Here is a 22,300-nt window from a genome sequence, read left to right as displayed (position 1 = left end):
GCGTATGGGAAGTGATAGGATGTGATAAGAGTGTATGAGATATGAAAAGATGTGATAAGATGCGTATGGAAAGTGGTAGGATGTGATAAGAGGTGTATGAGATGTGATAGGATGTGATAAGATGTGTATGAGATGTGATAAGATATGATAAGAGGTGTACGAGATGTGATAGGATGTGCTAAGATGAATTAGGATGTGATAAGATATGTATGGGATGAGGAAAAAAGTGTATCTGATGGGATAAGATGTATATGGGTTGTGATAGGGTGAGAATGGATGTGATGTGGATGTATGAATGTAGATATGGATGTGAATGTGAATGTGGATGTGTATGTATGGATGTATGAATGTAGATATGGATGTGAATGTGAATGTGGATGTGTATGTATGGATGTATGGATGTGGATGTGGATGTATGTATGTATGTGGATGTGGATGTATGAATGAGGATGTGAAAATGGATGTATGCATGTAGATGTGGATGTATGGATGTGAATGTGAATGTGGATGTGGATGTGGATGTATGGATGTAGATACGGATGTGGATGTATGTATGTGAATGTGGATGTATGAATGAGGATGTGAAAATGGATGTATGCATGTAGATGTGGATGTATGGATGTGAATGTGGATGTGGATGTGGATATGGATGTATGGATGTGGATATGGATGTTTATGTATGAATGCGGATATGGGATTGGATGTATGATGTGGATGTACAAACATGGATATGTATGTAGAATAATAAATAAGAATGTGTATGTGAATATGTACGTAGAATAATGAATGTGAATGTGTATGTGAAATATTGTGTCGTCGATATGAGTGAATGGATGAGAATGAGTACACATATGAATGGAATGTGCAATAAGTAATGTGGACTGAGGAGGGATAATATGGAAAGACGAGAGTTTGATATAGAAACTCTATTTTGTGACTGTTTGTAAATGACTGTTTTAAGTCAAGAATGCTGGGGAAGCATTTTGACCGTCTTATGGATTAAGGTCATGGATACCTAACTGATAAAGTTGCAACTGCTGATGACGGAGAGTCAATGGAGGACGTCTCGCGTAGCAAGGTTGACCGAGGTCTTGACGAGTCTCGGTTTGATTTAAATGGTGAGCTTCCGGTACGGTGGATGAGGGACCAAGGAAGCGGCCTATGAGTGAAGCGCTAGGTCACCTGCGAAGGATCCTAGAGGGTGCTGACCATACGGTGCTCGGGCTCTGGGTCGCCGAAGATACCCACACGTGCGTCGTGGAAGATATTGGAACAAGGAGTAAGAGTTGTTTTCTGAAACCGGGCATGGATCTGGTTGATTGACCTTGCTGGTCCTCAACGGATGAGTCCATGGCTCTCTTATATATGGATCTATTCAATATCTTGCTGATCCTCAACGAGGATTCCATCTTGAGTTTTATATGTGAAAATATTGTCGGGCGGGTACTATGAGCTAGGAACTATTGAAAAGGCCCCTGAGTGAACAGGTGGTGAGCGTTCTGGTTGCCAATGATGCCATAAGTGCACCGATGAATGTATGATTGGAAATATGGATTCAACCTGAGATTTTGAGGATTGTCATCAGTGACGTTTCATTAAACGATTGTTTTAAAGTTAGCTGATGCTGAGAAAAAGGCAATTTCATATTGGGTGTGTAAGTGGTGTGACTAGTTTTATGTTTGCATGAACTTCCGGCTAGGGGGCCTGGGAACTCTTTTCCCTGGTACTACCCGGGACAAAACCTAACCAAATTCCTAATTGGATCCCATCACTACAGTGGTTGGGCGGTTGGCTAACCCATGGGAATGGATGGGGTTAGGCTGGACTGATGGATCCGTAAATCGAGACTCAAATTCTGTTATTACGATAGATAAAGTAAATCCCGGATAGTAATTGTTCTATGGATAGGAATCAACGGTTGTGCCTCTTGATGGGGAAAAAAGCATTGATCCCAATGATCCAAGTGCAAGTTTCTTCCTTGATCTGACCGAGTATCTTTATAGGTGCAGTTGGATCAGCTTGATCAGTAATGGTCTTGACTACGTTAGAGTAAAGAGTTATCCTGGTGGAATCGCCCGTGCTTTCCGAGTAAAGGAAGTTTTTCCGGGTTCGGTTTTGGAAAAACCGACGGCGGCAGGGATTTAATATTCACGTGATCACAAGATTTTTTGTGATAATAACACATGTGAACAAGTTATTCACATGTTCTCATGTTACCGTTCACAAAATAACAGGTCACTTGCCATTTGGGAACCCCTTAAAAGCTTGTCTACACATGGGAATAAGCTATTCACATGTTCTCATGTTACCATCTTCACATAATAGTAGCAGGTCAGTGGCCACCTAAGAAGATTTTTTATGCCCGACAAAGATAATTTTTTTAGGCCCTTGTGAAAGCTTTGTGAATATAACATGTGATCACAAGATTTTTTGTGTTACTAACATATGTTATTAACATGTTCACATGTTCTCGTTTACGTTAGTGAAATCCCTGACCGACAAATTAGTCTCTTGTCCGGATATCCATGGGCGAGGCCCCGAGTGTAGGACCCCTGCGCCGTGCAAGATGTGCTACTTCTGCTGCTAGTACCCCGAATCCGTTGCGCGGTGGGGATAGGGATCTTACAACTGTTAACAAACATATGTGAGACTGTTAACTAGCATACTTGGGATTGTTACCTAGCATACTGGTAACTATTAACTAGCAAACATGTGACTATTAACTGACTAGAGAGAACAAAATAGGTGCCTCTTTGTTTTGACGGAGAACAGAAGGTTGGTATACTGTTAACTAACATAGGTACCGTTGACAGCAAGCTAGTGGAAAGGTGACTATTAATACACATATTAGTAACTGTTAACTAGCATAGAGGTGACTGTTAACTAGCATACTAGTAACTGTTAGCTACCATACAGGAGACTGTTAACTAACTAACTAGAGAGAACATAATAGGTGCGTCTTTGTTTTCCCAGTGAAAATAAGACTGGTATACTGTTAACTACCATACTAGGGATTGTTAACTAGCATACTGCTAACTATTAACTAGCTTACCAGGGATTGTTAACTAGCAGTAGTAGTAACTGTTAGCTAGCATACAGGTGACTGTTAACTAGCATACCAGGGACTGTTAACTAGCACTGGTAGCTATAACTAGCATACAAGTGACTATTAACTAAACATATTGACTAACTAGAGAGAATAGGTGATTATTTTGTAACTAATCAACAAGTGATTATTAACTAAACATATTGACTAACTAGAGAGAATAGGTGATTATTTTGTAACTAATCAACAAGTGACACATTTGAACAAACAACACTCTTTCATAAACTATACATGTTAGTTTATACACACTTTAATAGACTGCACATTCTTTGAATGTATATTCATTGTAATGATTACATATTGGGCCAAAAATGTACAAAATCTCCTCGAAAAGGCTGCAAGAGGTGAAAAGAAGTATTGATTATATATTGGGCCACAAATTTACGAAATCCCTCTAAAGCTACTTTTTGGTTACCATGTAAAACACTTCCAGGCTCTCTTTGTCCAAGGGTGTACACATAAGACTGGCGATTGCATGCTCTGGACGGTTCTCTGCAAGCAGCCAATGCCAAATCCAATTAAGAATCTTGTCATTAAGAAACCCTACGATTTTTGACATTTCCACCTCTACAAGCTTTGGAATGATTAAACAACAATGATGTCGGTTTTTGAAACACTTGTAAGCTGCAAGTGTTCGAATAATTGCTTGTAGTGGCTCCAAAAATCAGACACGCACTTATAAAAAATCGGCTTTTCTGTTCCAGGAAATTTTGCGTTGTCTTCATGTCTTTGACAATGTTGCTGGGACAAAATTTGGCCTGCTAATTTGGTTGCAAACTTTGGAAATGCTGCCCTTAACAGCTTGCTTACATTCTTTGACCTCGCACAACTCCATATAAACACACTGAAGTTCTCCATACATCATAGCAAAAATGGAGAGGCTCCCTCATGGACAAATACTTGCTCTCCAGGGGCATATGTCACCTCTTTCATCCGTGTTGTATACCTTGGAATGTATTCACCTTCCCTAAAATGGCACAACAGCACACCATTAAGATCTAGTATCAATGCTCTGCGATCATTCTCCTCTGAAGTTGGTTCAAATCTGGCTCTTCACATGTTACCGCAAGTAGTAGCACTCGATCATTCTCCTCTGAAGCTGGTTCAAATCTGGCTCTTCACATGTTACCGCAAGTAGTAGCACTCGATCAATCACTATTTCTTCCACTTGCCTGACTACCTGTTTTCTTTTCTTTTGTTCTTATTTCTTTACTGGATGTGACCCAGGGGCCAAAAATGGCATTAACAGTTCATCATCAACTATGATCGGTATGTTTAGATGTGTAAACACCTCACTAAACTGATTTTGCAAGCTTGAAAACTTGCATCCAAACACAAAACTTGAGGCACCCAAAGAACATGCATTAAACCCCCTACTAACTGCAATGCATAAACATGGGGGGAACCCACATCACTAGGACAAAGTATTCTGCAAACAAAGTTGTACTGCTTAGGCACTCATACACAAAATTGGAACTCATGGATTAAAAAATGACATTTTTTATTATATTGTTGGTTTACAAAACATAGTTCCAATATAATTGAGAACTACAAAATACACCACCTCCATGAGGTGTGCAGCTACTAGGATGGACAAAAGAAAGACCTAGCCTTGTTACCTCACAGTTTCTTGCATGCACGAGTTTTTGCCAACTTTTACACTAGGTGATTTTGGTTTCTGGGATTTTATTGTACCTGCTGTGACCTTCCATTTCTTTGCAGGAGATGCTCGGCTCACCATGTGCTCAGGACCCTTCTTCCTTGCAATATGACCTACAAGGTGCCCCAAGGGAGAGTCATCTCCTACATTCACAATCTTTGGATCATACCCTTGACTTTCCAACTCCAAGACATGAGCAATTTCATATGGGGCAGACGGTAGTGCGTCCTCTTGTAGGTGGTCTGATTCATCCTATACCTTTTCCTCCTCCAACTCTTGTGTCTCACTATAATTCAGGTCCTGTATGTCACCTTTGTGCTCCAAGTTTGACATGTTGTAAATAGGGTGTATGTCAACACCGACACTATCAGTAGCATTCTTCAAATTGGCCAAATCTGCAGAAGAGCCGTCGTCTTCACCACCCTTATCTTGCATGTGCATATGACTCACTGCTACGCTGCTCTCCATTTTTCCACGTGAAAACATATTTTGGGCATTTGTTCGTCTTGACGAGCTGCATGTCAACGAAGCTACAAAAATAGACAAACCAACTAGAAAACATAAGTACAAACTGGAAAGCATTTGCTATCTAACATATGAGTCTAGGGAGTAGTTGATTGCACTAGCGTATGAGTGCTATCTACATATGAGTGCTATCTACATATGAGTGCTAACTAACAGACCTAGTCAAATACTAGTGAACATGTGATTATTAACAAAAAATACTCGGCTGCAAACTAACATAGCTGATTGTTGACTAGCATGCTAATGAATAGGTGATTGTTAACTATTCATATTTAAGTGCTAGCTAACATGGGTGGTTGTTGTGGCTAGCATGCTAGTGAACGGGTAGTTGTTAAATAATATGCTGGAAATTGTTAACAAGCATACTAGGGAGTGTTAACTAGCATACTGGGTACTGTTAACTATCATACTTGTTAACAGGTGACTCTTAACAAGCATAGTGGGCATTGTTAAGTGGCATACTGATAAGTGTTAACTAGCATACTGGGGACTATAAAATAGCATAGTGGGGACTATAAACTAGTTTATTGGACACTATTAACTATTATGGTTCTTAATAGGTGACTATTAAGAACAAGCATACTAGAACTATCATGCTTGTTAACATGTGACTGTTAACAAGCATACTTGGCACTATTAACTAGCATACTAGTAAGTGTTAACTAGCACACTGGGGACTATAAACTAGCATATAGGTGACTGTTGACTAGCATACTATTGAATAGGTGACTTCTAACTAGAAAATGTTGAGTGCTAATTAACATAGGTGACTGTTAACTAGCATGTTAGTGAATGTTAACTAGCATACTGAATCCTATCAACTACCATACATGTGAGTGTTAACTAGTATTTAACTAGTATATTGGTGACAAATTATATACATGTAAAAATGAAACAAAGGTATTTACATGCTCTCCAAAGCACACTCAAATGAGAACTGCGTGGAATCACCATAGTACAATAGGGAAATATACATCGATCCCTAAGAGTGCATAATGATGCAAAGCACGTACGCGTGTGCTTGCATGGAAGTACCACCAACAACAGGGTTTCGTCAATGTTGAAACCCTGCCCACACCCAACACACTTTCTTGCTACAGTAAGGTTGTCTATGGTGTGGGAGACCAGAGAAGGTGGAGATGGGAAGAGGCACACTTGCTGGCCCGCTTCGACTCTACTAAGCATCTCTACAAGCAAAGCATGTTGCATTTCTAGCTCCTTGATTACAACCGCCTTTAGCTCCTTGATTACAACCACCTGTAGCTCCATATCAACCTGCAGTCAATCAATATCCATATATAAACCACAGCAGTCAATCAAAATGTACACACATACCATTTGTTTTTTTAACAACTTGAGGGCTTTGGCAAATTTCTCCTCACTCAATTTCTAAACTTTTGCAGCCTCCAATTTCTTCTCACAAATTGCATATGCATCCTTGGCCTCTCTCATTCTTATTTCTATATCTTCAATTAGTGCTTTCATCTTTAAGGCCTTAGACATATAATCTACATGCGGGAAACTTAAGCTCCTGCTTGCTGCTGCTCTTGAGTTAGGAGTTTCTTCAATTTGGAGTTGTGCCCCTTTGTTGTCCTCCACAACACGACACTGTCCATGCCACCATTGTTTACCTTCCAACCAAGGGAAATGGCTGTCAAAGTAGCCGCCTTTTCGAAGATCATTGTTGTGATCTTCGGCAACAACAGCCCAAGCAAAAGACATTGCCTTTCCTACTCTGACAACACTTGGACTGAATTGCAACACATATTCTCTAGAGAAAATGAGACGTTAAACTCCATGTTCTTAGGACGCTTCTGGTATACCTTGTTGTAAAATATCAAAATGTCATGGAATTGCTCTGCTCGAATACTACTTCACTTAATCTGATATGCACCTTTCTCCCTCATGTGCTTGAATACTCACAACCAATCAGAGTCGGAGACATCTGAATCCCTTAAGAGCCTTGGGTCCTTGCCTTCTATGTCAAGGCCGTACTGTGTGTGGAAATCCCCTTTTGTTAAGCAGAAAGCGGTTTTTGAAGTGGATAATATACCTTAGGGGCCTTCCATCTTGCTGTAGAAATGACATGCAAGAAACATCAATATGAGAATTTTATAAACGAGAAGAGAGAAAGAGAACACATTCTATAAGTTGGAAACCTACTTCCTGAGGGATTAGCAAGAGCAAGACTCTATTGCACAATGGGAGAGTCCTTTATATTATGAGAGATATTCACTTATATACTAGGACAACTTGTCTTTCTTCAGCATATTCTCTTCTTCTTTGTTTGACTCCACCTCGATTGGAGGGGTTGCTTGGGCTCGCTTTGGTATTCTTTGCTCTGCTGGAGAGCCTGTTGCTTCAAATTTCTTCGCTCACTTTGGTATTCTTTGCTCTGCCGGGAGAGCTTGCTGTTTCAAATTTCTTCGTTTGCTTTGGTGCTCTCTGCTCAGTTGGAGAACCTGCTCTTTTCCTCTCCTGCTTCATCCTTTCACAAACAGAACGTAAGCCCCGCGAGCGATGCCCACAAAAATTTCAAAACGTTACTTTTACAAGAGTAGGCCTTATGATTCACATTTCAATTCCCTTACTCCTCGTCCATCATTAAGAATAGTGGTAGAAAACTTGAGTCATCATTAAGAATAGGGGTAGAAAACTTGACGTGACATTTCACACATGGTAAATGTACTATTAAGATTTATCATATTTTAGGCTATTATAATATCACCCGACACAACTACTATATTCTATGCTAGTTAAAGAAGCTTTTGAAATGTGCTATTTGAAATGTGCTAACAAGCATAAATAACATACTATGTTAACCTGCTTACACCCAGTAATATTTTTAGGCATAGCATGAAGCAATGCAGAGGCATAGCATACATTAAATAAAGTATAGTAATATTTTTAAGCATAGCATAATGTAATGCATAGCAATAGCATACATAGCATAGCCATACATAGCATAAATAGTTTTTAGTAATAATTTTTAGCTAAATAAATTATAGTTATAATTTTAGGCATAGCATAGCATAAGGCATGAAGTTTAGTTAGCTTTCTATATAGCCATAGTTAGCTTCATACATAGCTAAGAATTTCATACTAGAAATGAGGTTATGTGAGCACTAGAAATGAGGTTATGTGAGCACTAAACTTTTAGCTTATAAATTTTCAAGTTCATCTTCTACAAGATCTATGGTTCCAAAAAACATACTGTAATGTCTATCCCTTTCTCAAACAAAGTTTTTTCATTATCGTTGTCATCTTCAATATCACCATCACCACCATTGCCATCGTGATAGATTCATGATCATGATGTTGTTGATCTTGATTTCCATGATCATCGATTATTTGCATCCTAGTTTCCATCTTCAATGTGCAAGTTCAATGAACTTGTTGGAATCGAGTCATCTCCTAGTTCTATCTCTTCATCTTCGTACGTTTGTTTTCTTCGAAGAGTAACCTAGAAAACATACCACTAGATTCTATGTAAAGGATCTGGTTGGAATATAATCTTGTAGTGAAAACGTATAAAAATGTTCAAAAATGTATGTGCATAGGATCAAAAAACATAAATTGATTATTACAAATGATATGCATATTGTAACCTAGATAACATACCACTAGATTCTATGTAAAGGATCTGGTTGGAATATAATCTTGTAGTGAAAACATATAAAAATGTTCAAAAATGTATGTGCATAGGATCAAAAAACATAAATTGATTATTACAAATGATATGCATATTTTGTACTTACTCACATTGTGTTGGTAGGACAAATGTGTCGGTGATATCTGTCCATAGTTTAGTGGAGTTAAACCCGTTGCCCATAAACCTACTTTGATCTCTTCTAATTGTGGCCTAGGCCCATCCTCATCACCACTTTGAACCCCCCCACATTGAAGATGAACATGTTCAATTATCTAAAATATACTTGAATAATCTCTTTAATTTTTCAACAATATTCCATTTTATCTTGAATCATGTTATTTTCATTATCTCAAGCCCTACTTTATTGCTCAAACATTGCCATTACTCTACTGAACCACGCGTTGTTCTTTTCTTGTCTATATGCTCACAAAAATGACGGCCTCCCAACTTTAGAGGTCCAAATTATTGATACTACATTTGGAAAGTGCATGTGCATGTGCATGTGCATAAGGACAAAAAGAGTCAAAAAAGGAAGGGGTTAGAGTCAACCATGATTAGGTATACATATGTTCACTCCATGGAGTGGTACTATTGTTTGATGAGTGGAGTCGATGGAGATGGTGTGCATGTGCACTAAAATATGCTATTTTTAGTGTGCGTGTGCGTGTGCACTAAAATATGCTATTTTTGATCGAAGAAGGAGTCACAATTAGTGCTTCAAAAAAAATTCAACCAATCAAAATAATGAAAACTCTTAAATCTATCCGGTTTTTATTTTTGAAATCTCTACAATATGTTGGTTGTAAAACTATATAAAAAATCACTCCTTAAAATAAGGGCTACTTATTATCTTAGCCAATTTTTCTTAATTATGGCTAGTAAAAATACACTCGAATGTCATTTTTTTCGAGCACTAGTCACAATATCTTCTCTTTCGGCATATTCTTAAATTTTAAGTAGTGTGTATTAAATTTAATTAATTTGTGTGGCATAAGATATTCAATATTTCTCATACTTGATCATCACAATGAGTCCTCAAAAAGAGAGTCAAGTAGTAGGTTTTCATTTTCAGAAATCAAAATAAAAGATTAAAATTCAAGGTAATTTCACATTCATATTCAACTCAAGAGCATAAAAATGTTCAATAAGCTTTATAACTGCTTAAATGGGGATTCTTTTTGTAGTTGCAAAAAAAAAATCAAACTTTTTGGTTAAATATTGATTTGTCCAAAAAAATCCAAAAAAACAAGAAAATAACATTGTTTATAAAAATTACATTGCTTCTAGAAAACCATCACTAATTTGATCAAAACTTAGAGTAGTTCATTAAACCAAAAGCCAAATTACTGTATACCAATAACTTCAATTTGAGAACGTGAAAGCAAAGAAATATATTGCCAAGTAGTAATATATAGTGACTATTTGATGATTTTTTTTCTTATGACACGACACATAAATAAGCATTACATTTGATAGCATGGGTTCCATTGATTACATTTTTAAAACATGATGGTAGTAGTGGATGCATCCATTCATAGTTTCATATATATGTAAAAAATATGTGTTTAATTTATAAATAATCCATGTATATATATGTGAAATACTGTTATGATATCTATTTTTTTGAATGAAATATACACAATTAAAAAATATATTATTATACATATATGAATTACCTTTAAAAAATATTTTTAGAAATTAAATATATATATATTAGTTTTAAAAATTTTAATTTTAATTCATATATATATATATATATAGTTAAAGGTAGTCTTTTTTACAAATAATATTAAATTTTTTAAAACTAATATATATATATATATTATTTTAAAAGAATTACTATATATATATATATATATTCTATAAAATTTCTCTCCATTTTAAAAATCTAACCAAGGATATCATGGATATTTAAAAAAATTTATTATAAATCTATAATCATCCAATTGAATGAGGAAAATATTCTCATAAGAATTATAATATCTAATACAATACGAGATAAGAGAGTGTCATTTCCTATAAATGCACACATTTCTATGCTCATCTCATTCAATTAAGCTTTTTTTAATAATTAATTTTATGCCTTAATTTTTTAAAAATGAATAATATTTTAAAAAAATATTAATTTTCTAAAATATATATTATAGCAAATTCCTCTCCATTTTAAAAATCTAACCAAAGATATCATATATATATTTTTTTAAATTAATATCTATCAATCCATAATCATCCAATTGAATAAGGAAAATCTTTTCATGTGATTAAAATAGGAAATCTTTTGCTCGTGAGGCTCAAGAAGATGAGAGAAAGAGCCTGTAGCATTGGTAGACCAACACCACCCTCACCTCCTCCACATGAGCCTCCTCCACCTCTCCCTACTATTGCCCCCCTTGGTTTGGATAAAGCATGTGAGTCCTACTTTTTTTCTCCTCCTCCTCCTCCTCCACCTCCTCCTTCCAGTAGTGAGAGTGTGGATGCAAGAGCCACCATATGCAGCCTATTCATACACCGTTGTGTGTCCTCAATCAATTGTAACTTTTTTTAGGATCTTACTCCCTTGTTATTTTCTATTATTCTTGCATCCCTTCTGGACCATTGTGACCTAGACAACAATTGTAGGGTTATTGCTAGGATTGCTGAGAGTATCAAGAGAGGAGAGAATATGCCAAGGTCCTCAATAGTCTTTATCACTCAATGACATATGCATCCATTAAGAAGAGGAATAGTTTAGATACATTGGCCGCTCGTTGCACCTATTGTAGCGGCGATATATAGACTCTACATGGAGCTACCTCTCGCATTCTTCGCTTAGCACCATGCACTCTTAGAGGTGCTTCAGCACACAAATTCTAGATATAAATGAGATTGGGGTATTGTGGGGTTCTAGTGGTTTTTCTCCTAGGTGTAATGGTTTGATTTAATGATAGCACCAAGGCACTACTAGTGAAATTTTTGGATGAGAATTGCAAAGCCTCACCAGTGTTCAAGAAAGCATTGCAAAAAAGAGTCGCAAAAGGTATGGTGAGAGGCTGAAAATTCTTCTTCTTCTTCACACAACAAAAGAGGTCTACAAAGAAGATAAAGTGATTAACACACATAATAGAGTATATACAAGCGGTCCATAATGTGAACATGCTAAGAGGAGTGGGTAGATATGGACTAGTCAGTGTAGTCTAGTTGTAGAATCTCTGGCGAAGATATGTCGGTGCTGCTAGCTACCAAACCTGCCAGTGATATAAATGTCGAACGATCATGCAGGCGCCTCATGAGTGTCAGCTCATGTTGAGCTTGACATATCAACACCCCCTCAAGCTCAACTCCATCTCATGAACTCCAAGCATATCTTGAAATCTACAAAGCTTCTCAGCTCCCAAGGCCTTCGTGAAGATGTAAGCAACCTGATCCTGTGTGCTGATGTAGGCCAAGTTGATGTCGCCTACCAAGACTCTCTCTCTGATGAAGTGGTAATGCACCTCAATGTGTTTCATCTGCACATGAAAAATTGGGTTCCTGGCCAACTGTATACTGCTAACAGTATATGATAATCTTTCTCTCCACATGCAATCCCAAATCAGCAAGTAGCTTATGTAACCAAGCTACCTCATATGCTGCCACCGTAGCTCCTGTGTACTATGCCTCTGTACTCATCGACAAGGCAACTGAGAGCAGCTTCTTGTTGCTCCATGTCATAGCAGCACTCCCCAATGAAAACATAAATCCACTCGTAGATCTCCTATCTGAAATACTACCTGCCCAATCTGCATCTGTGGACCCATATAGCTCCAATGATACACCTGCTGCATAAAACAATGCATAATCAAAAGCAGCCCTCAAGTATCGAAGTGTGTGTTGCACACTGTCAAGATGTGGTTTGTGTTGAACCTACATAAAGTGGCTCTCTAAGCCAATAGTATAGCTCAAATCTAGCTTGCTGATCGTCGTGACATAGATCAGACTCCCCACAATCTTCTTGTACATAGTGGGATCCTCCAACACATAACCTGCATCTGCACTAAGCTTGCCATTTTGATCTAATGGCACCAAGATTGGCTTACAATCAGCCATCCCATACTTAGACAACATGTCCAATGCATACTATCTCTGTGATGACAGCCAAATACCCTCAAGTGTGCGAATGACCTCAATTCCCAAAAAAGTAGCATAGATCTCCCAAATCCTTCATCTCAAACTTCCTTTTGAGAAGACTTTTCACATGCTCAATCTCTTCTGAGTTGTCACCCCCAACAATAAGATCATCTACGTATATGGTGATGATCACAATACCCTTATCACTCGTGCGTACATACAAAGAGTGATCTGCATCTGTGACAAGATACTCAGCAATCTTGTCATGCCATGCTCGTGGAGCTTGCTTCAGCCCATACAAGGCCTTACAAATCTTACACACATACTCTAGGTGACCTGTATCCTCAAAACCTGGTGGCTGATGCATATACACCTCTTCTTGCAAGTCACCATGCAAGAACACATTTTTGACATCCATCTGATGTAAAAACTAGCCTTTAGCTTTCAGTCACGCAACAATCACAACTCTCATAGTTGCCATATTTGCAAAAACTGGAGCAAATGTCTCCTCATAATCAATCCCATGTGTTTGTGCATATCCTTTGGCTACCAATCTAGATTTGTACCTGCTTATGCTACCATCAGTGTTATGTTTCACCTTATACACCCACTTACAGCCAATAGCTTTCTTGCTTTCACGCATTGGAACCAAATCCCAAGTCTTATTTTCAAACAATGCATCCATCTCCTCATCCAGAGCCTTCTCCCAACACACATTTCCAATAGCCACATCAAAACATGTGGGTTCTACAACCTGCACAACTTTTGCCATATATGCATAGGGATGTGCCACATAACCATCATAAGTCAACCTCTGCACATGATTTTTGACTCTTCCAAATCTTGATCTTTATTTCTCATATCAAAGTAGCACATATGTATTACCTTAAGCCTCTGCAATCTAATCTTTTGTAATCACTTTTTACGAGCACTCCTCTTTGATTGCTGCTCTCAACTACTTGTCTGCACATAAGTAATCTTTACTTTTCTTTCCATGGTAAGTCATGCCATGATACAATGGTGAGAATGTTAGCTTCTCCATCAAATTCACATCGTCACCCATAGTACTATCATTGCCATTCGAATGAGGTAGAGTGACAGGATTATTTGAAGCTCCAACTTCAAAAATGATTAGAAAGATAGACCTGGTGAGTGCTATCTACTTTTGCCTACATTTTTAGACAAACTTTTCCCATTTCTATTTGCCCCATCCGATAAAGAATAAGGGGAGAACGATAGGCCATGTGAATGGCATGGTGAAGAATTTGTGGAACCACCGAATTGGATAGAGAATGGGGAAACTAATGGAAATTTTCTCCTCATGGTGCTCCTCAACACTTGGACTTAGACTAGAGAAATGAGAGATGGGCACTTCCAGTAAACAAGAAGTAGGGCAATAATATGTAATAAAATTACAACAATTTAAAAAAAAAATATTTGTAGATAATGTTAGACATAATGTTACCTGCTATTTTTAGAAGAATGGGGCTCTTTAAGAGGTAGTAGAGACTCATTTTCTTATTTCCATTCTACAAGAAGGAGAGAATAGAAGACTAGCAAGAGGAGCAGCATAGAAAAGACTTGCAATTCAAGCCACCACCAATTTTTTCAAAGATGGCTAGGTAGCTCAAAACAATATTCCAAAAAAGATTCCATATAGATTCCATTTTAAAAACTTTTAGGTGTACAATATTTTTTTAAGATCTTTTTTTCACACAAACAAAATGTTTAAGGTAAATATTCATAAGTATTAAAAATTTATCTTGATTCATTCATAATCAGAAACTTAGAAAAAAGACTTGGACCTTTTGTTGGAGCTTCGACAACCAAACATTACTACTCCATTCCCCCAGTTTGGATGTTGAATATCCAAATTGAGGTAACTATGGATGTCCAACATCCAAACTGAAAAAATTTGGATGTCCAACATCCACTATGTTCTAACTTGGATGTCCAACATCCATTATGTTCTAACTTGGATGTCCAACATCCATTATGTTTCAATTTGGATGTGCAACATCCATTTTGTTTCCATTTGGATGTCCAAAATCCATTGTGTTTCAATTTGGATGTCCAACATCCATTATGTTTCATTTTGGATGTCCAACATCCATTTTGTTTCCAGTTAGATGTGCAGCATCCATTACATTTCAATTTGGATGTCCAACATCCATTTCTACATCATTTAGATGTCCAACATCCATTACATTTCATTTTGGATGTCCAACATCCATTTTGTTACCATTTTGATGTCCAACATCCATTTCTACATCATTTAGATGTCCAACAACCATAACGTTTCCATTTGGATGTCAAACATCCATTACTACATTATTTAGATGTCCAACAACCATTATGTTTCAATTTGATTCCAATGTATGTCCAACAATATCCAATATGTTTCAATTTGGAAGTCCAACATCCATTTTGTTTCCAATATCCATTTTGTTTCCATTTGGTTTTCCAATATCCATTTTTTTCAATTTAGATGTCCAACATCCATTAATACATCATTTGGATGGCCCAGTAACTATTATGTTTCAATTTGGATGTCCAACATCCATTTTGTTTCCATTTGAATGTCCAACATCCATTACTACATTGGATGTCCAACAACCATTATGTTTCAATTTGGATGTCCAACATCCATTTTGTTTCCATTTAGATGTCTAGCATATATGACAATATCATTTGGATAGCCAACATCCATTTTGTTTCCATTTAGATGTTCAACATATATGATAATATCATTTGGATGTCCAACATCCATTACTATATCATTTGGATGTCCAACTTCCATTACTAACTTGGAACAAAAATCTAAACTATCACACCAACTTGTTTGAAACCATTTGGATGTGGGACATCCAATTTGTAGTAACCCTTACCTCTTGTTCTTTGATGTTATCAATAGTGGTTGCTGACTATTTATATCACTCTAGGTTGAGTTTAGTGGCAATTTGGATGTTGAACATCTAGATTTCTACAAAAGTTCACCTCTCTCCAAACTATGCATGAAAAAGTTTCAATGAAAGAAGGAACCTTCTTATAATTGCTGGAACACATGACTTTTATGGTAAGTGTGGCTTCACATATAGCAACTAACATGTTGTATATAGGTAGACATCTGTACCTTGTTAATCAAGAAGGTTTACTATGGGAAAAAAGAGGGGAGGTGGGAAGGAGATGCCACGTGTCACAAGCGTGTATGACACGTGGCATTCTCTTGACATGTGGCACTATTATGGTTGATGTGGCAATTCCATGATGTGGCATGCCATGTCACCATGTGCGAGGTGGCATGCAAAGGTGGCAAGATGATGTGGCATTAATGATGACTAGGATGATGAGGTGGGGAGTCAACTAGGTTGACCATGTTGACATGGAGGGTGGAGGTGGCAAGCTGAGGTGGCAAGCTGCTTATGTGGATCCTCTCGATGCTCATGTGGACATAAAGTGGCATGCATATATAAGATTTGTGCCTACCCAAGCCTCACACATGGAATGAAACCTAAGCTGTGAAGTTTACCAAGCCTAGATTTCCAAACCTAACTAGGATTGGTTTTAGACTTGAAAAGGGGAGAGTGGACACAATATGGGAATTTTCACTTGGGAGGATTGAAAATGGACCTTCCCATACTCAATTCAAGCCAAATTTTTTTTAATAAATTCATGGCAACAAGAGTATTGATCCCTTGAGTTTTTAGATTGAAAGATTCAATATTTAATTTTCTAGAATTAAATTACTATTGATTTAATGGGCCTCTAACAGTCATAATAAATTTTCCAAAGTAAATCTATAAAAATCCAACCGTTAGATTTGTAATTTTACCTTATACCCACATTATACTAATCTTTCCCAATCTAATCATCACTAGATCCATACAATTGAGCATTTTAAATGGTAGATGTGGTGGGAAGATAAAATAGTATGTTTTTTAACAATTCTAATACCTTTTAAATAATATAGAAAATAGTAGAACACATCAAAAATTACTCGATAAATCAAGTTAAGCTCTATGTTATTTGTATTTGTGATATGCAAAGTGGGAACATCATATGAGTAATAATGTAAAAGTTATAGGCAATTTACTCACATTCACTGTACCTGTCTAAACCTAGGATTAGACAGGTATTGGATATTCGATCAAATTATAGTTTTAGGTGCCCAACTTTGCATATGATGTTTCGTTAGAAGACCTTGAAGTGAAACTCCTTGGCTAACTATGAGAGATTGGCTATTCTTCTTGAAAAAATGCCTGTTTTCCAGCTAAAGCCAAGGGCGCCCACTACATGACACTAGATAACCTCATCTTGCAACCACCCCTGCACAGATTCAAACTACTAGGAAAGGCAAAATGGACCAATCTTCCTACGGTAACTATCTTCTTCAACCCTCATCCGATCAGAGCAGTGGGCAGTGCACTAACGCTTTCCTTATGGAAAGCGTGGAATAGGTTTAAAGGTAAGCTCCGCCCTAACCCCCGTCAACATAGGGATGCAGGTCTCAGACAGAATGACTCTGTCTGGTGGCCCTGGCTGGAAATCCCTAGAGTTACTGAAGAAAATCTTCACCAAGCCCTGAAACTGCACAAAAAGGGTATCCGAACCTGGGCGGATTTGTGGGACAAAGGGAAACAGGACTGGGCATCCAGGGAGGAAATCAGGACCCGATTTAAACTGAATAGAGTGGACATAGGGCTGATTGAGCAGAGAATGGCGGAATGGGATATGGACATCACTTGGAAGATTGGTATCTTTACCCCTATCCACCCGAAGGCGATCGTGTGGGCGACGGGAAAAAACCTGCTCCCCATCCCTAAAGACATTGTTAGCCCCCCGCTGCATGTCAAGCTTAATGCCAAGTGGGAGGTGCTCCTCGACAGACGCCAATGGACCTTCAAGTTCAAATGTCTGTGGTCGCCTCTAATCCAACCCAAAAAGGCATGCCTCTTGTGGTTAATCTTGCACAGGGGGCTATGGACACAGGAGAGAGCTTGCAAAATAGGGAAAGGATCTGGCCTTTGCCCACGGTGCAAAAGGGAGGGGGAGTCCCTACTACACCTATTTCTCCAATGCAGATTTAATAACCCTATCCTATCTATCCTCAACAAACTCATTGAATGCATCCACCCGAGACCCCTCTCGTGGAAACAACTCCTTTTAGGAGATTCCATTGGATGCTCAACCCCCCTCTGGAACTGTATTAGAGTAGAGTTTTTATGGGTTATTTGGTGTGCCAGGAATGCCGTGTTATTTCAATCATCCCCTCCAGTACTAACAATGCTGCAACATGAACTGTTTCTACAGATGAAGAATGCAAACTATGCTAGGAAGAAGGAGCTCCACAAAAGAAGAGACTTCCTCAAGAAAAGCAAACACGCATGCAACAACATGGACATGCTGCACAAGACGGACAGCATCCTCTATGTCAGGTGGGATGAAGAGTTGGAACATGACATCCATGATATCCGCGAGAAGGACAGAATACTCACTGAGCACCTGCTGGAAATCATCGATATTTACAATAAGGTGGATGAGAACGCTGCACACCCCAACAGGCCCCTGAGAGCTTGCAACTGTTCTGTATACCCATGTGTGCATGCCCTTGTAATCATGTAACCCCTAGATCAGTATGGTTCTTTTTGAAAGGACACAGCCCGTATCTGCTATGTAATCGTCAGTCCCTTTTCTTTTTCTAATTCAAAATCCCTGCTTTTTATTTTTTATTTTTTTAAAGAGTGAATTCAATCTTAAAAGCATCCCGCTTTTGATTAGTTATAGAGCTCATTGAACACTTTTATGCTCTTGAGTTGAATATTAATGTGAAATTGCCTTGAATTTTAATCTTTGAAAATGATAACCTACGACTTGACTTTGTTTTGATGACTCGTTCTTGTGATCACGTATGGGGGTTAATTGAATCGGCCACATTTAATGCACACTAAAAATTTGTGACTATGCCCAAAAGGAAGGTATTGTGAGTCGTGACTCTCGTGTCCTCTCGAGTCTCTGCTCAAAATTAGCATATTCTATGCACAAGTCAATAAAAGCGATATTTTGGGGATTTTGGTCAAATCCAAGGAGAGTCAAACTCAAGTCGGAAAGCAAGGTAAGTGAACAACCATAACAACCACCTTCACCTTGAAAATGGAATGAGCATGTCTTGGGAGATCAAGAAGAAGAGGCAGACGCCAACCACTAATTTGAAATAGAGTAGAAGGGCGCTGGCCGAAAGTGAAATACAAGCTACCTACTAAAGACTTTTGTATCTCAAATGACATTTGTCCTTTTCTCCGCTGCACGCTCAAGGTGTTCCAACTATGGAAGCTCAAGGTGTTCCAACTATGGAAGCTCAAGGTGTTCCAACTAGTTATGGCTCTTCTGCGATTGAGAAGAGAGGGAGAGAGAGAGAGAGAATCCCTATAAAGAGAGGGGCAGGGCTCATTCATCTCACCCAGGATCAGAACTAAAACTTAGAGAGGAACATATTCAAAGCCATCCGGTTCGACATCCTTAATTAGATAGCAATTGCTGCTTGTCTCTTCGTTTCAAAAATGGGGGGTTTTGCAAGGTGTAACTCCAAGCAGTTATTCTCATCTGTGTATCAATGTAGCTCTGAGGGTAGGGAGAAGCAGACAGTAGTGTCGGATCTAGACGGGACCATACTGAGGGGCAGCAGCTCCTTTCCATACTTTATGCTGCTTGCCTTTGAGGCGTCCGGCGTGGTGAGGTTTGTCGCTCTGTTGTTGCTGTCTCCGGTCGCATGGTTTCTGTACCACGTTGTGTCGGAGGCGGCGGCCATAAAGCTGATGGTTTTCGTGTCGTGCGCGGGTGTGAGGGAGGCGGACGTAGTGTCGGTGGCGCGGGCGGTCTTGCCCAAGTTCTACGTGGAAGATGTGCACCCGGAGACGTGGAGGGTTTTTTCCTCTTTTGGGAGTCGATACATTCTCACGGCCAACCCGCGCATCATGATCGAGCCCTTCGCCAAAGAGTACCTGGGTGTCGACGGGGTGATCGGCTCTGAGCTCGAGATTAGCCAGTCCGGCCGCGCCACCGGCTTTCTCAAAAGCCCTGGTGTCATGGTGGGCGACAACAAAGCCACGGCTCTCAAGCAGCGATTTGGAGACGCATTGCCTGATGTTGGCTTGGGTGATCGCCCCAGTGACTACCCTGTCCTGGCAACGTGCAAGGTAATTAATTGGCTTGTAAACTGAAATTTGATCTGATTAAGTGCTTGGTATTTTTATCGCTAGAATTTGAGCTCAAAAATGCTAAAACTTCAGCTAATTAGCTGGTGATACGTATTGACAGGGTTTAACCCACTACTTAGGTGTCTAGAAAAGGATCAAATTCGAGCTAATTAGATGGGGTGTATTATTGCATTGGTTTAAGAAAATTAAGGTGGTACGTAATTAAGTGATTGCAACACTCGCAACAACTGACTACAGTTGTCAAGTTAGCAATCAAATTTACACATGATGACATAGCCAGCGCCAGAGCTATAAGGCTATATGATGGAGGTTTAAGGAGAATCATGGAATTATCAAGGCTTTAGGCTAACGTAGATTTTTTGAGCCAAAGGGGTTAAAAAGCTGATAATGAGCCTTTCTTCTCTTGATTTTGGTGGCAGGAAGGCTACGTGGTGCCAAGCCACCTGAAAGAGGAGGCGCTACCACAGAGCAGGCTACCCAAGCCCATGGTATTCCATGATGGGAGATTAGTGAAGCGCCCAACCCCATTATGGGCATTAATAGTCGTTATTTGGCTACCAGTCGGCTTCATTTTGGCCCTAATCAGGGTGGCAGCAGGAGCTCTACTACCAATGAACCTTGTGCGTCACGCCTTGAGAAGCTTGGGGGTGAGGGTGATTGTGAAGGGGATACCACCTGCGTCTGTGAAGAAGAAGGGGGGCAAGCACGGTGTACTATTTGTGTGCACACACAAGACGCTACTGGACCCTATATTTGTGTCATGTGCAGTTGGGCGGCCGGTCAGTGCGCTGACCTATTCGTTGTCACGGGTGTCTGAAATCATTTCACCGATTAGGACGGTGAGGCTATCGAGGGACAGGCAGAGGGACGCTGCGAGCATCCAAAAGCTTCTGAAAGAAGGGGATCTGGTGATATGTCCAGAGGGGACAACGTGCAGGGAGCCCTTCTTGCTTAGGTTCAGCGCGCTCTTTGCTGAGCTAGCCGACCACATAGTTCCCGTGGCCATGAACAACCACATGAGCATGTTCCATGCCACTACGGCAAGAGGGTGGAAGGGCATGGATTGCTTCTACTTCTTCATGAACCCCAGCCCCGTCTATGAGGTCACCTTCCTTCATGAATTACCCAAGGAGCTCACGTGTTCTGCCGGGAAAACCCCCTTCGAGGTCGCCAACTACATCCAACGCGTCCTTGCCGATACCCTCAACTTTGAATGCACCACCTTCACAAGAAAAGATAAGTATAACGCCCTCGCCGGCAGTGATGGAACCCTCCCCCCATCATCAAGTAGCAAACTCACCGATTCTCATGAAGGCTATATTGGACATGGTAACCAACTGCAAGCTCTTCGTAACCCACTTCGAGGAGAAGTCCTTGGAGCTAATCGTAATGATCAGTCCTCGTTCCTAGAATTAAACAATGTACTTATATGAATGAAGCATCTAAATGCTCCCCTTTCTTAGAGGAATAGCTTGATTTTTGCTATTCTTCCTATGCACCATAGTCCAAAAACTTAACCTAATATCAATACATTATACTTCAATGGGCCAATGCCATACAAGTTAACAACCTCGAAAGATTCCCTTGCAAATATTAAAAATATATATCTTTTTTGAGTATTCGACATAATTTTACAATTTGATTCTCACAGAAGACTAAAATTTCCTTAAATTTTAAATAACTGAAAGTAAATCAAAGCACTACTTTCAAAATATATCAATATTTTTATACTTGAATCACCTATACAATAGCTATGTTTATATAATGCTTAATTTTTTGATAATTTGGATTGTGTCATATGAAGGCGAGGCTGATCACTCCAGGTACTAGGGTTATTTTCCCCTTGTCTTGCCTCTTTGCAAGAACCCAAGCTCGATACCACATACTTCTTTCATTTGGTTTAACTTGCTTCTTTTCTCCACCTCTAAGACAAACCTAGATAACGCATCACAACAAGACAAAGCACCTACAGATGCGCACACAGACGCGTTTACTCAACTAAAAAAAAACTTACGGGCGCATCTATTTGCACGTCTATTAGCACGTCTACAGACCCG

The 22,300-nt window shown here is 39.1% G+C and overlaps 1 protein-coding gene across 1 annotated transcript; it reads left to right on the top strand.

Annotated features, from left to right (window-relative positions):
* The first annotated feature begins 19,484 nt into the window (after positions 1-19,484).
* On the top strand, positions 19,485-21,860 carry LOC147611643 (glycerol-3-phosphate acyltransferase RAM2-like). Its single transcript, XM_086784701.1, has 2 exons — positions 19,485-20,222; positions 20,663-21,860. Exons 1-2 carry the CDS (start codon positions 19,587-19,589, stop codon positions 21,674-21,676), a joined length of 1,650 nt encoding a protein of 549 aa, XP_086640827.1. The 5' UTR covers positions 19,485-19,586; the 3' UTR covers positions 21,677-21,860.
* Positions 21,861-22,300: the final 440 nt, after the last annotated feature.

Source organism: Cibotium barometz, chromosome 47, assembly GCF_041138505.1.
Source record: "Cibotium barometz isolate CiBa-2024 chromosome 47, ASM4113850v1, whole genome shotgun sequence".
Lineage (NCBI taxonomy): Eukaryota > Viridiplantae > Streptophyta > Polypodiopsida > Cyatheales > Cibotiaceae > Cibotium > Cibotium barometz.
The sequence above is the reverse complement of the archived record's forward strand: the minus strand, read 5'-3'. Positions and strand labels throughout refer to the sequence as shown.

Excerpts from the sequence above, each read along its gene's own strand:
- LOC147611643 (XM_086784701.1), top strand. The coding sequence starts at position 19,587 with ATGGGGGGTTTTGCAAGGTGTAACTCCAAGCAGTTATTCTCATCTGTG. Across the intron at positions 20,223-20,662 it reads CTGTCCTGGCAACGTGCAAG|GAAGGCTACGTGGTGCCAAG; the intron begins GTAATTAATTGG and ends TTTTGGTGGCAG.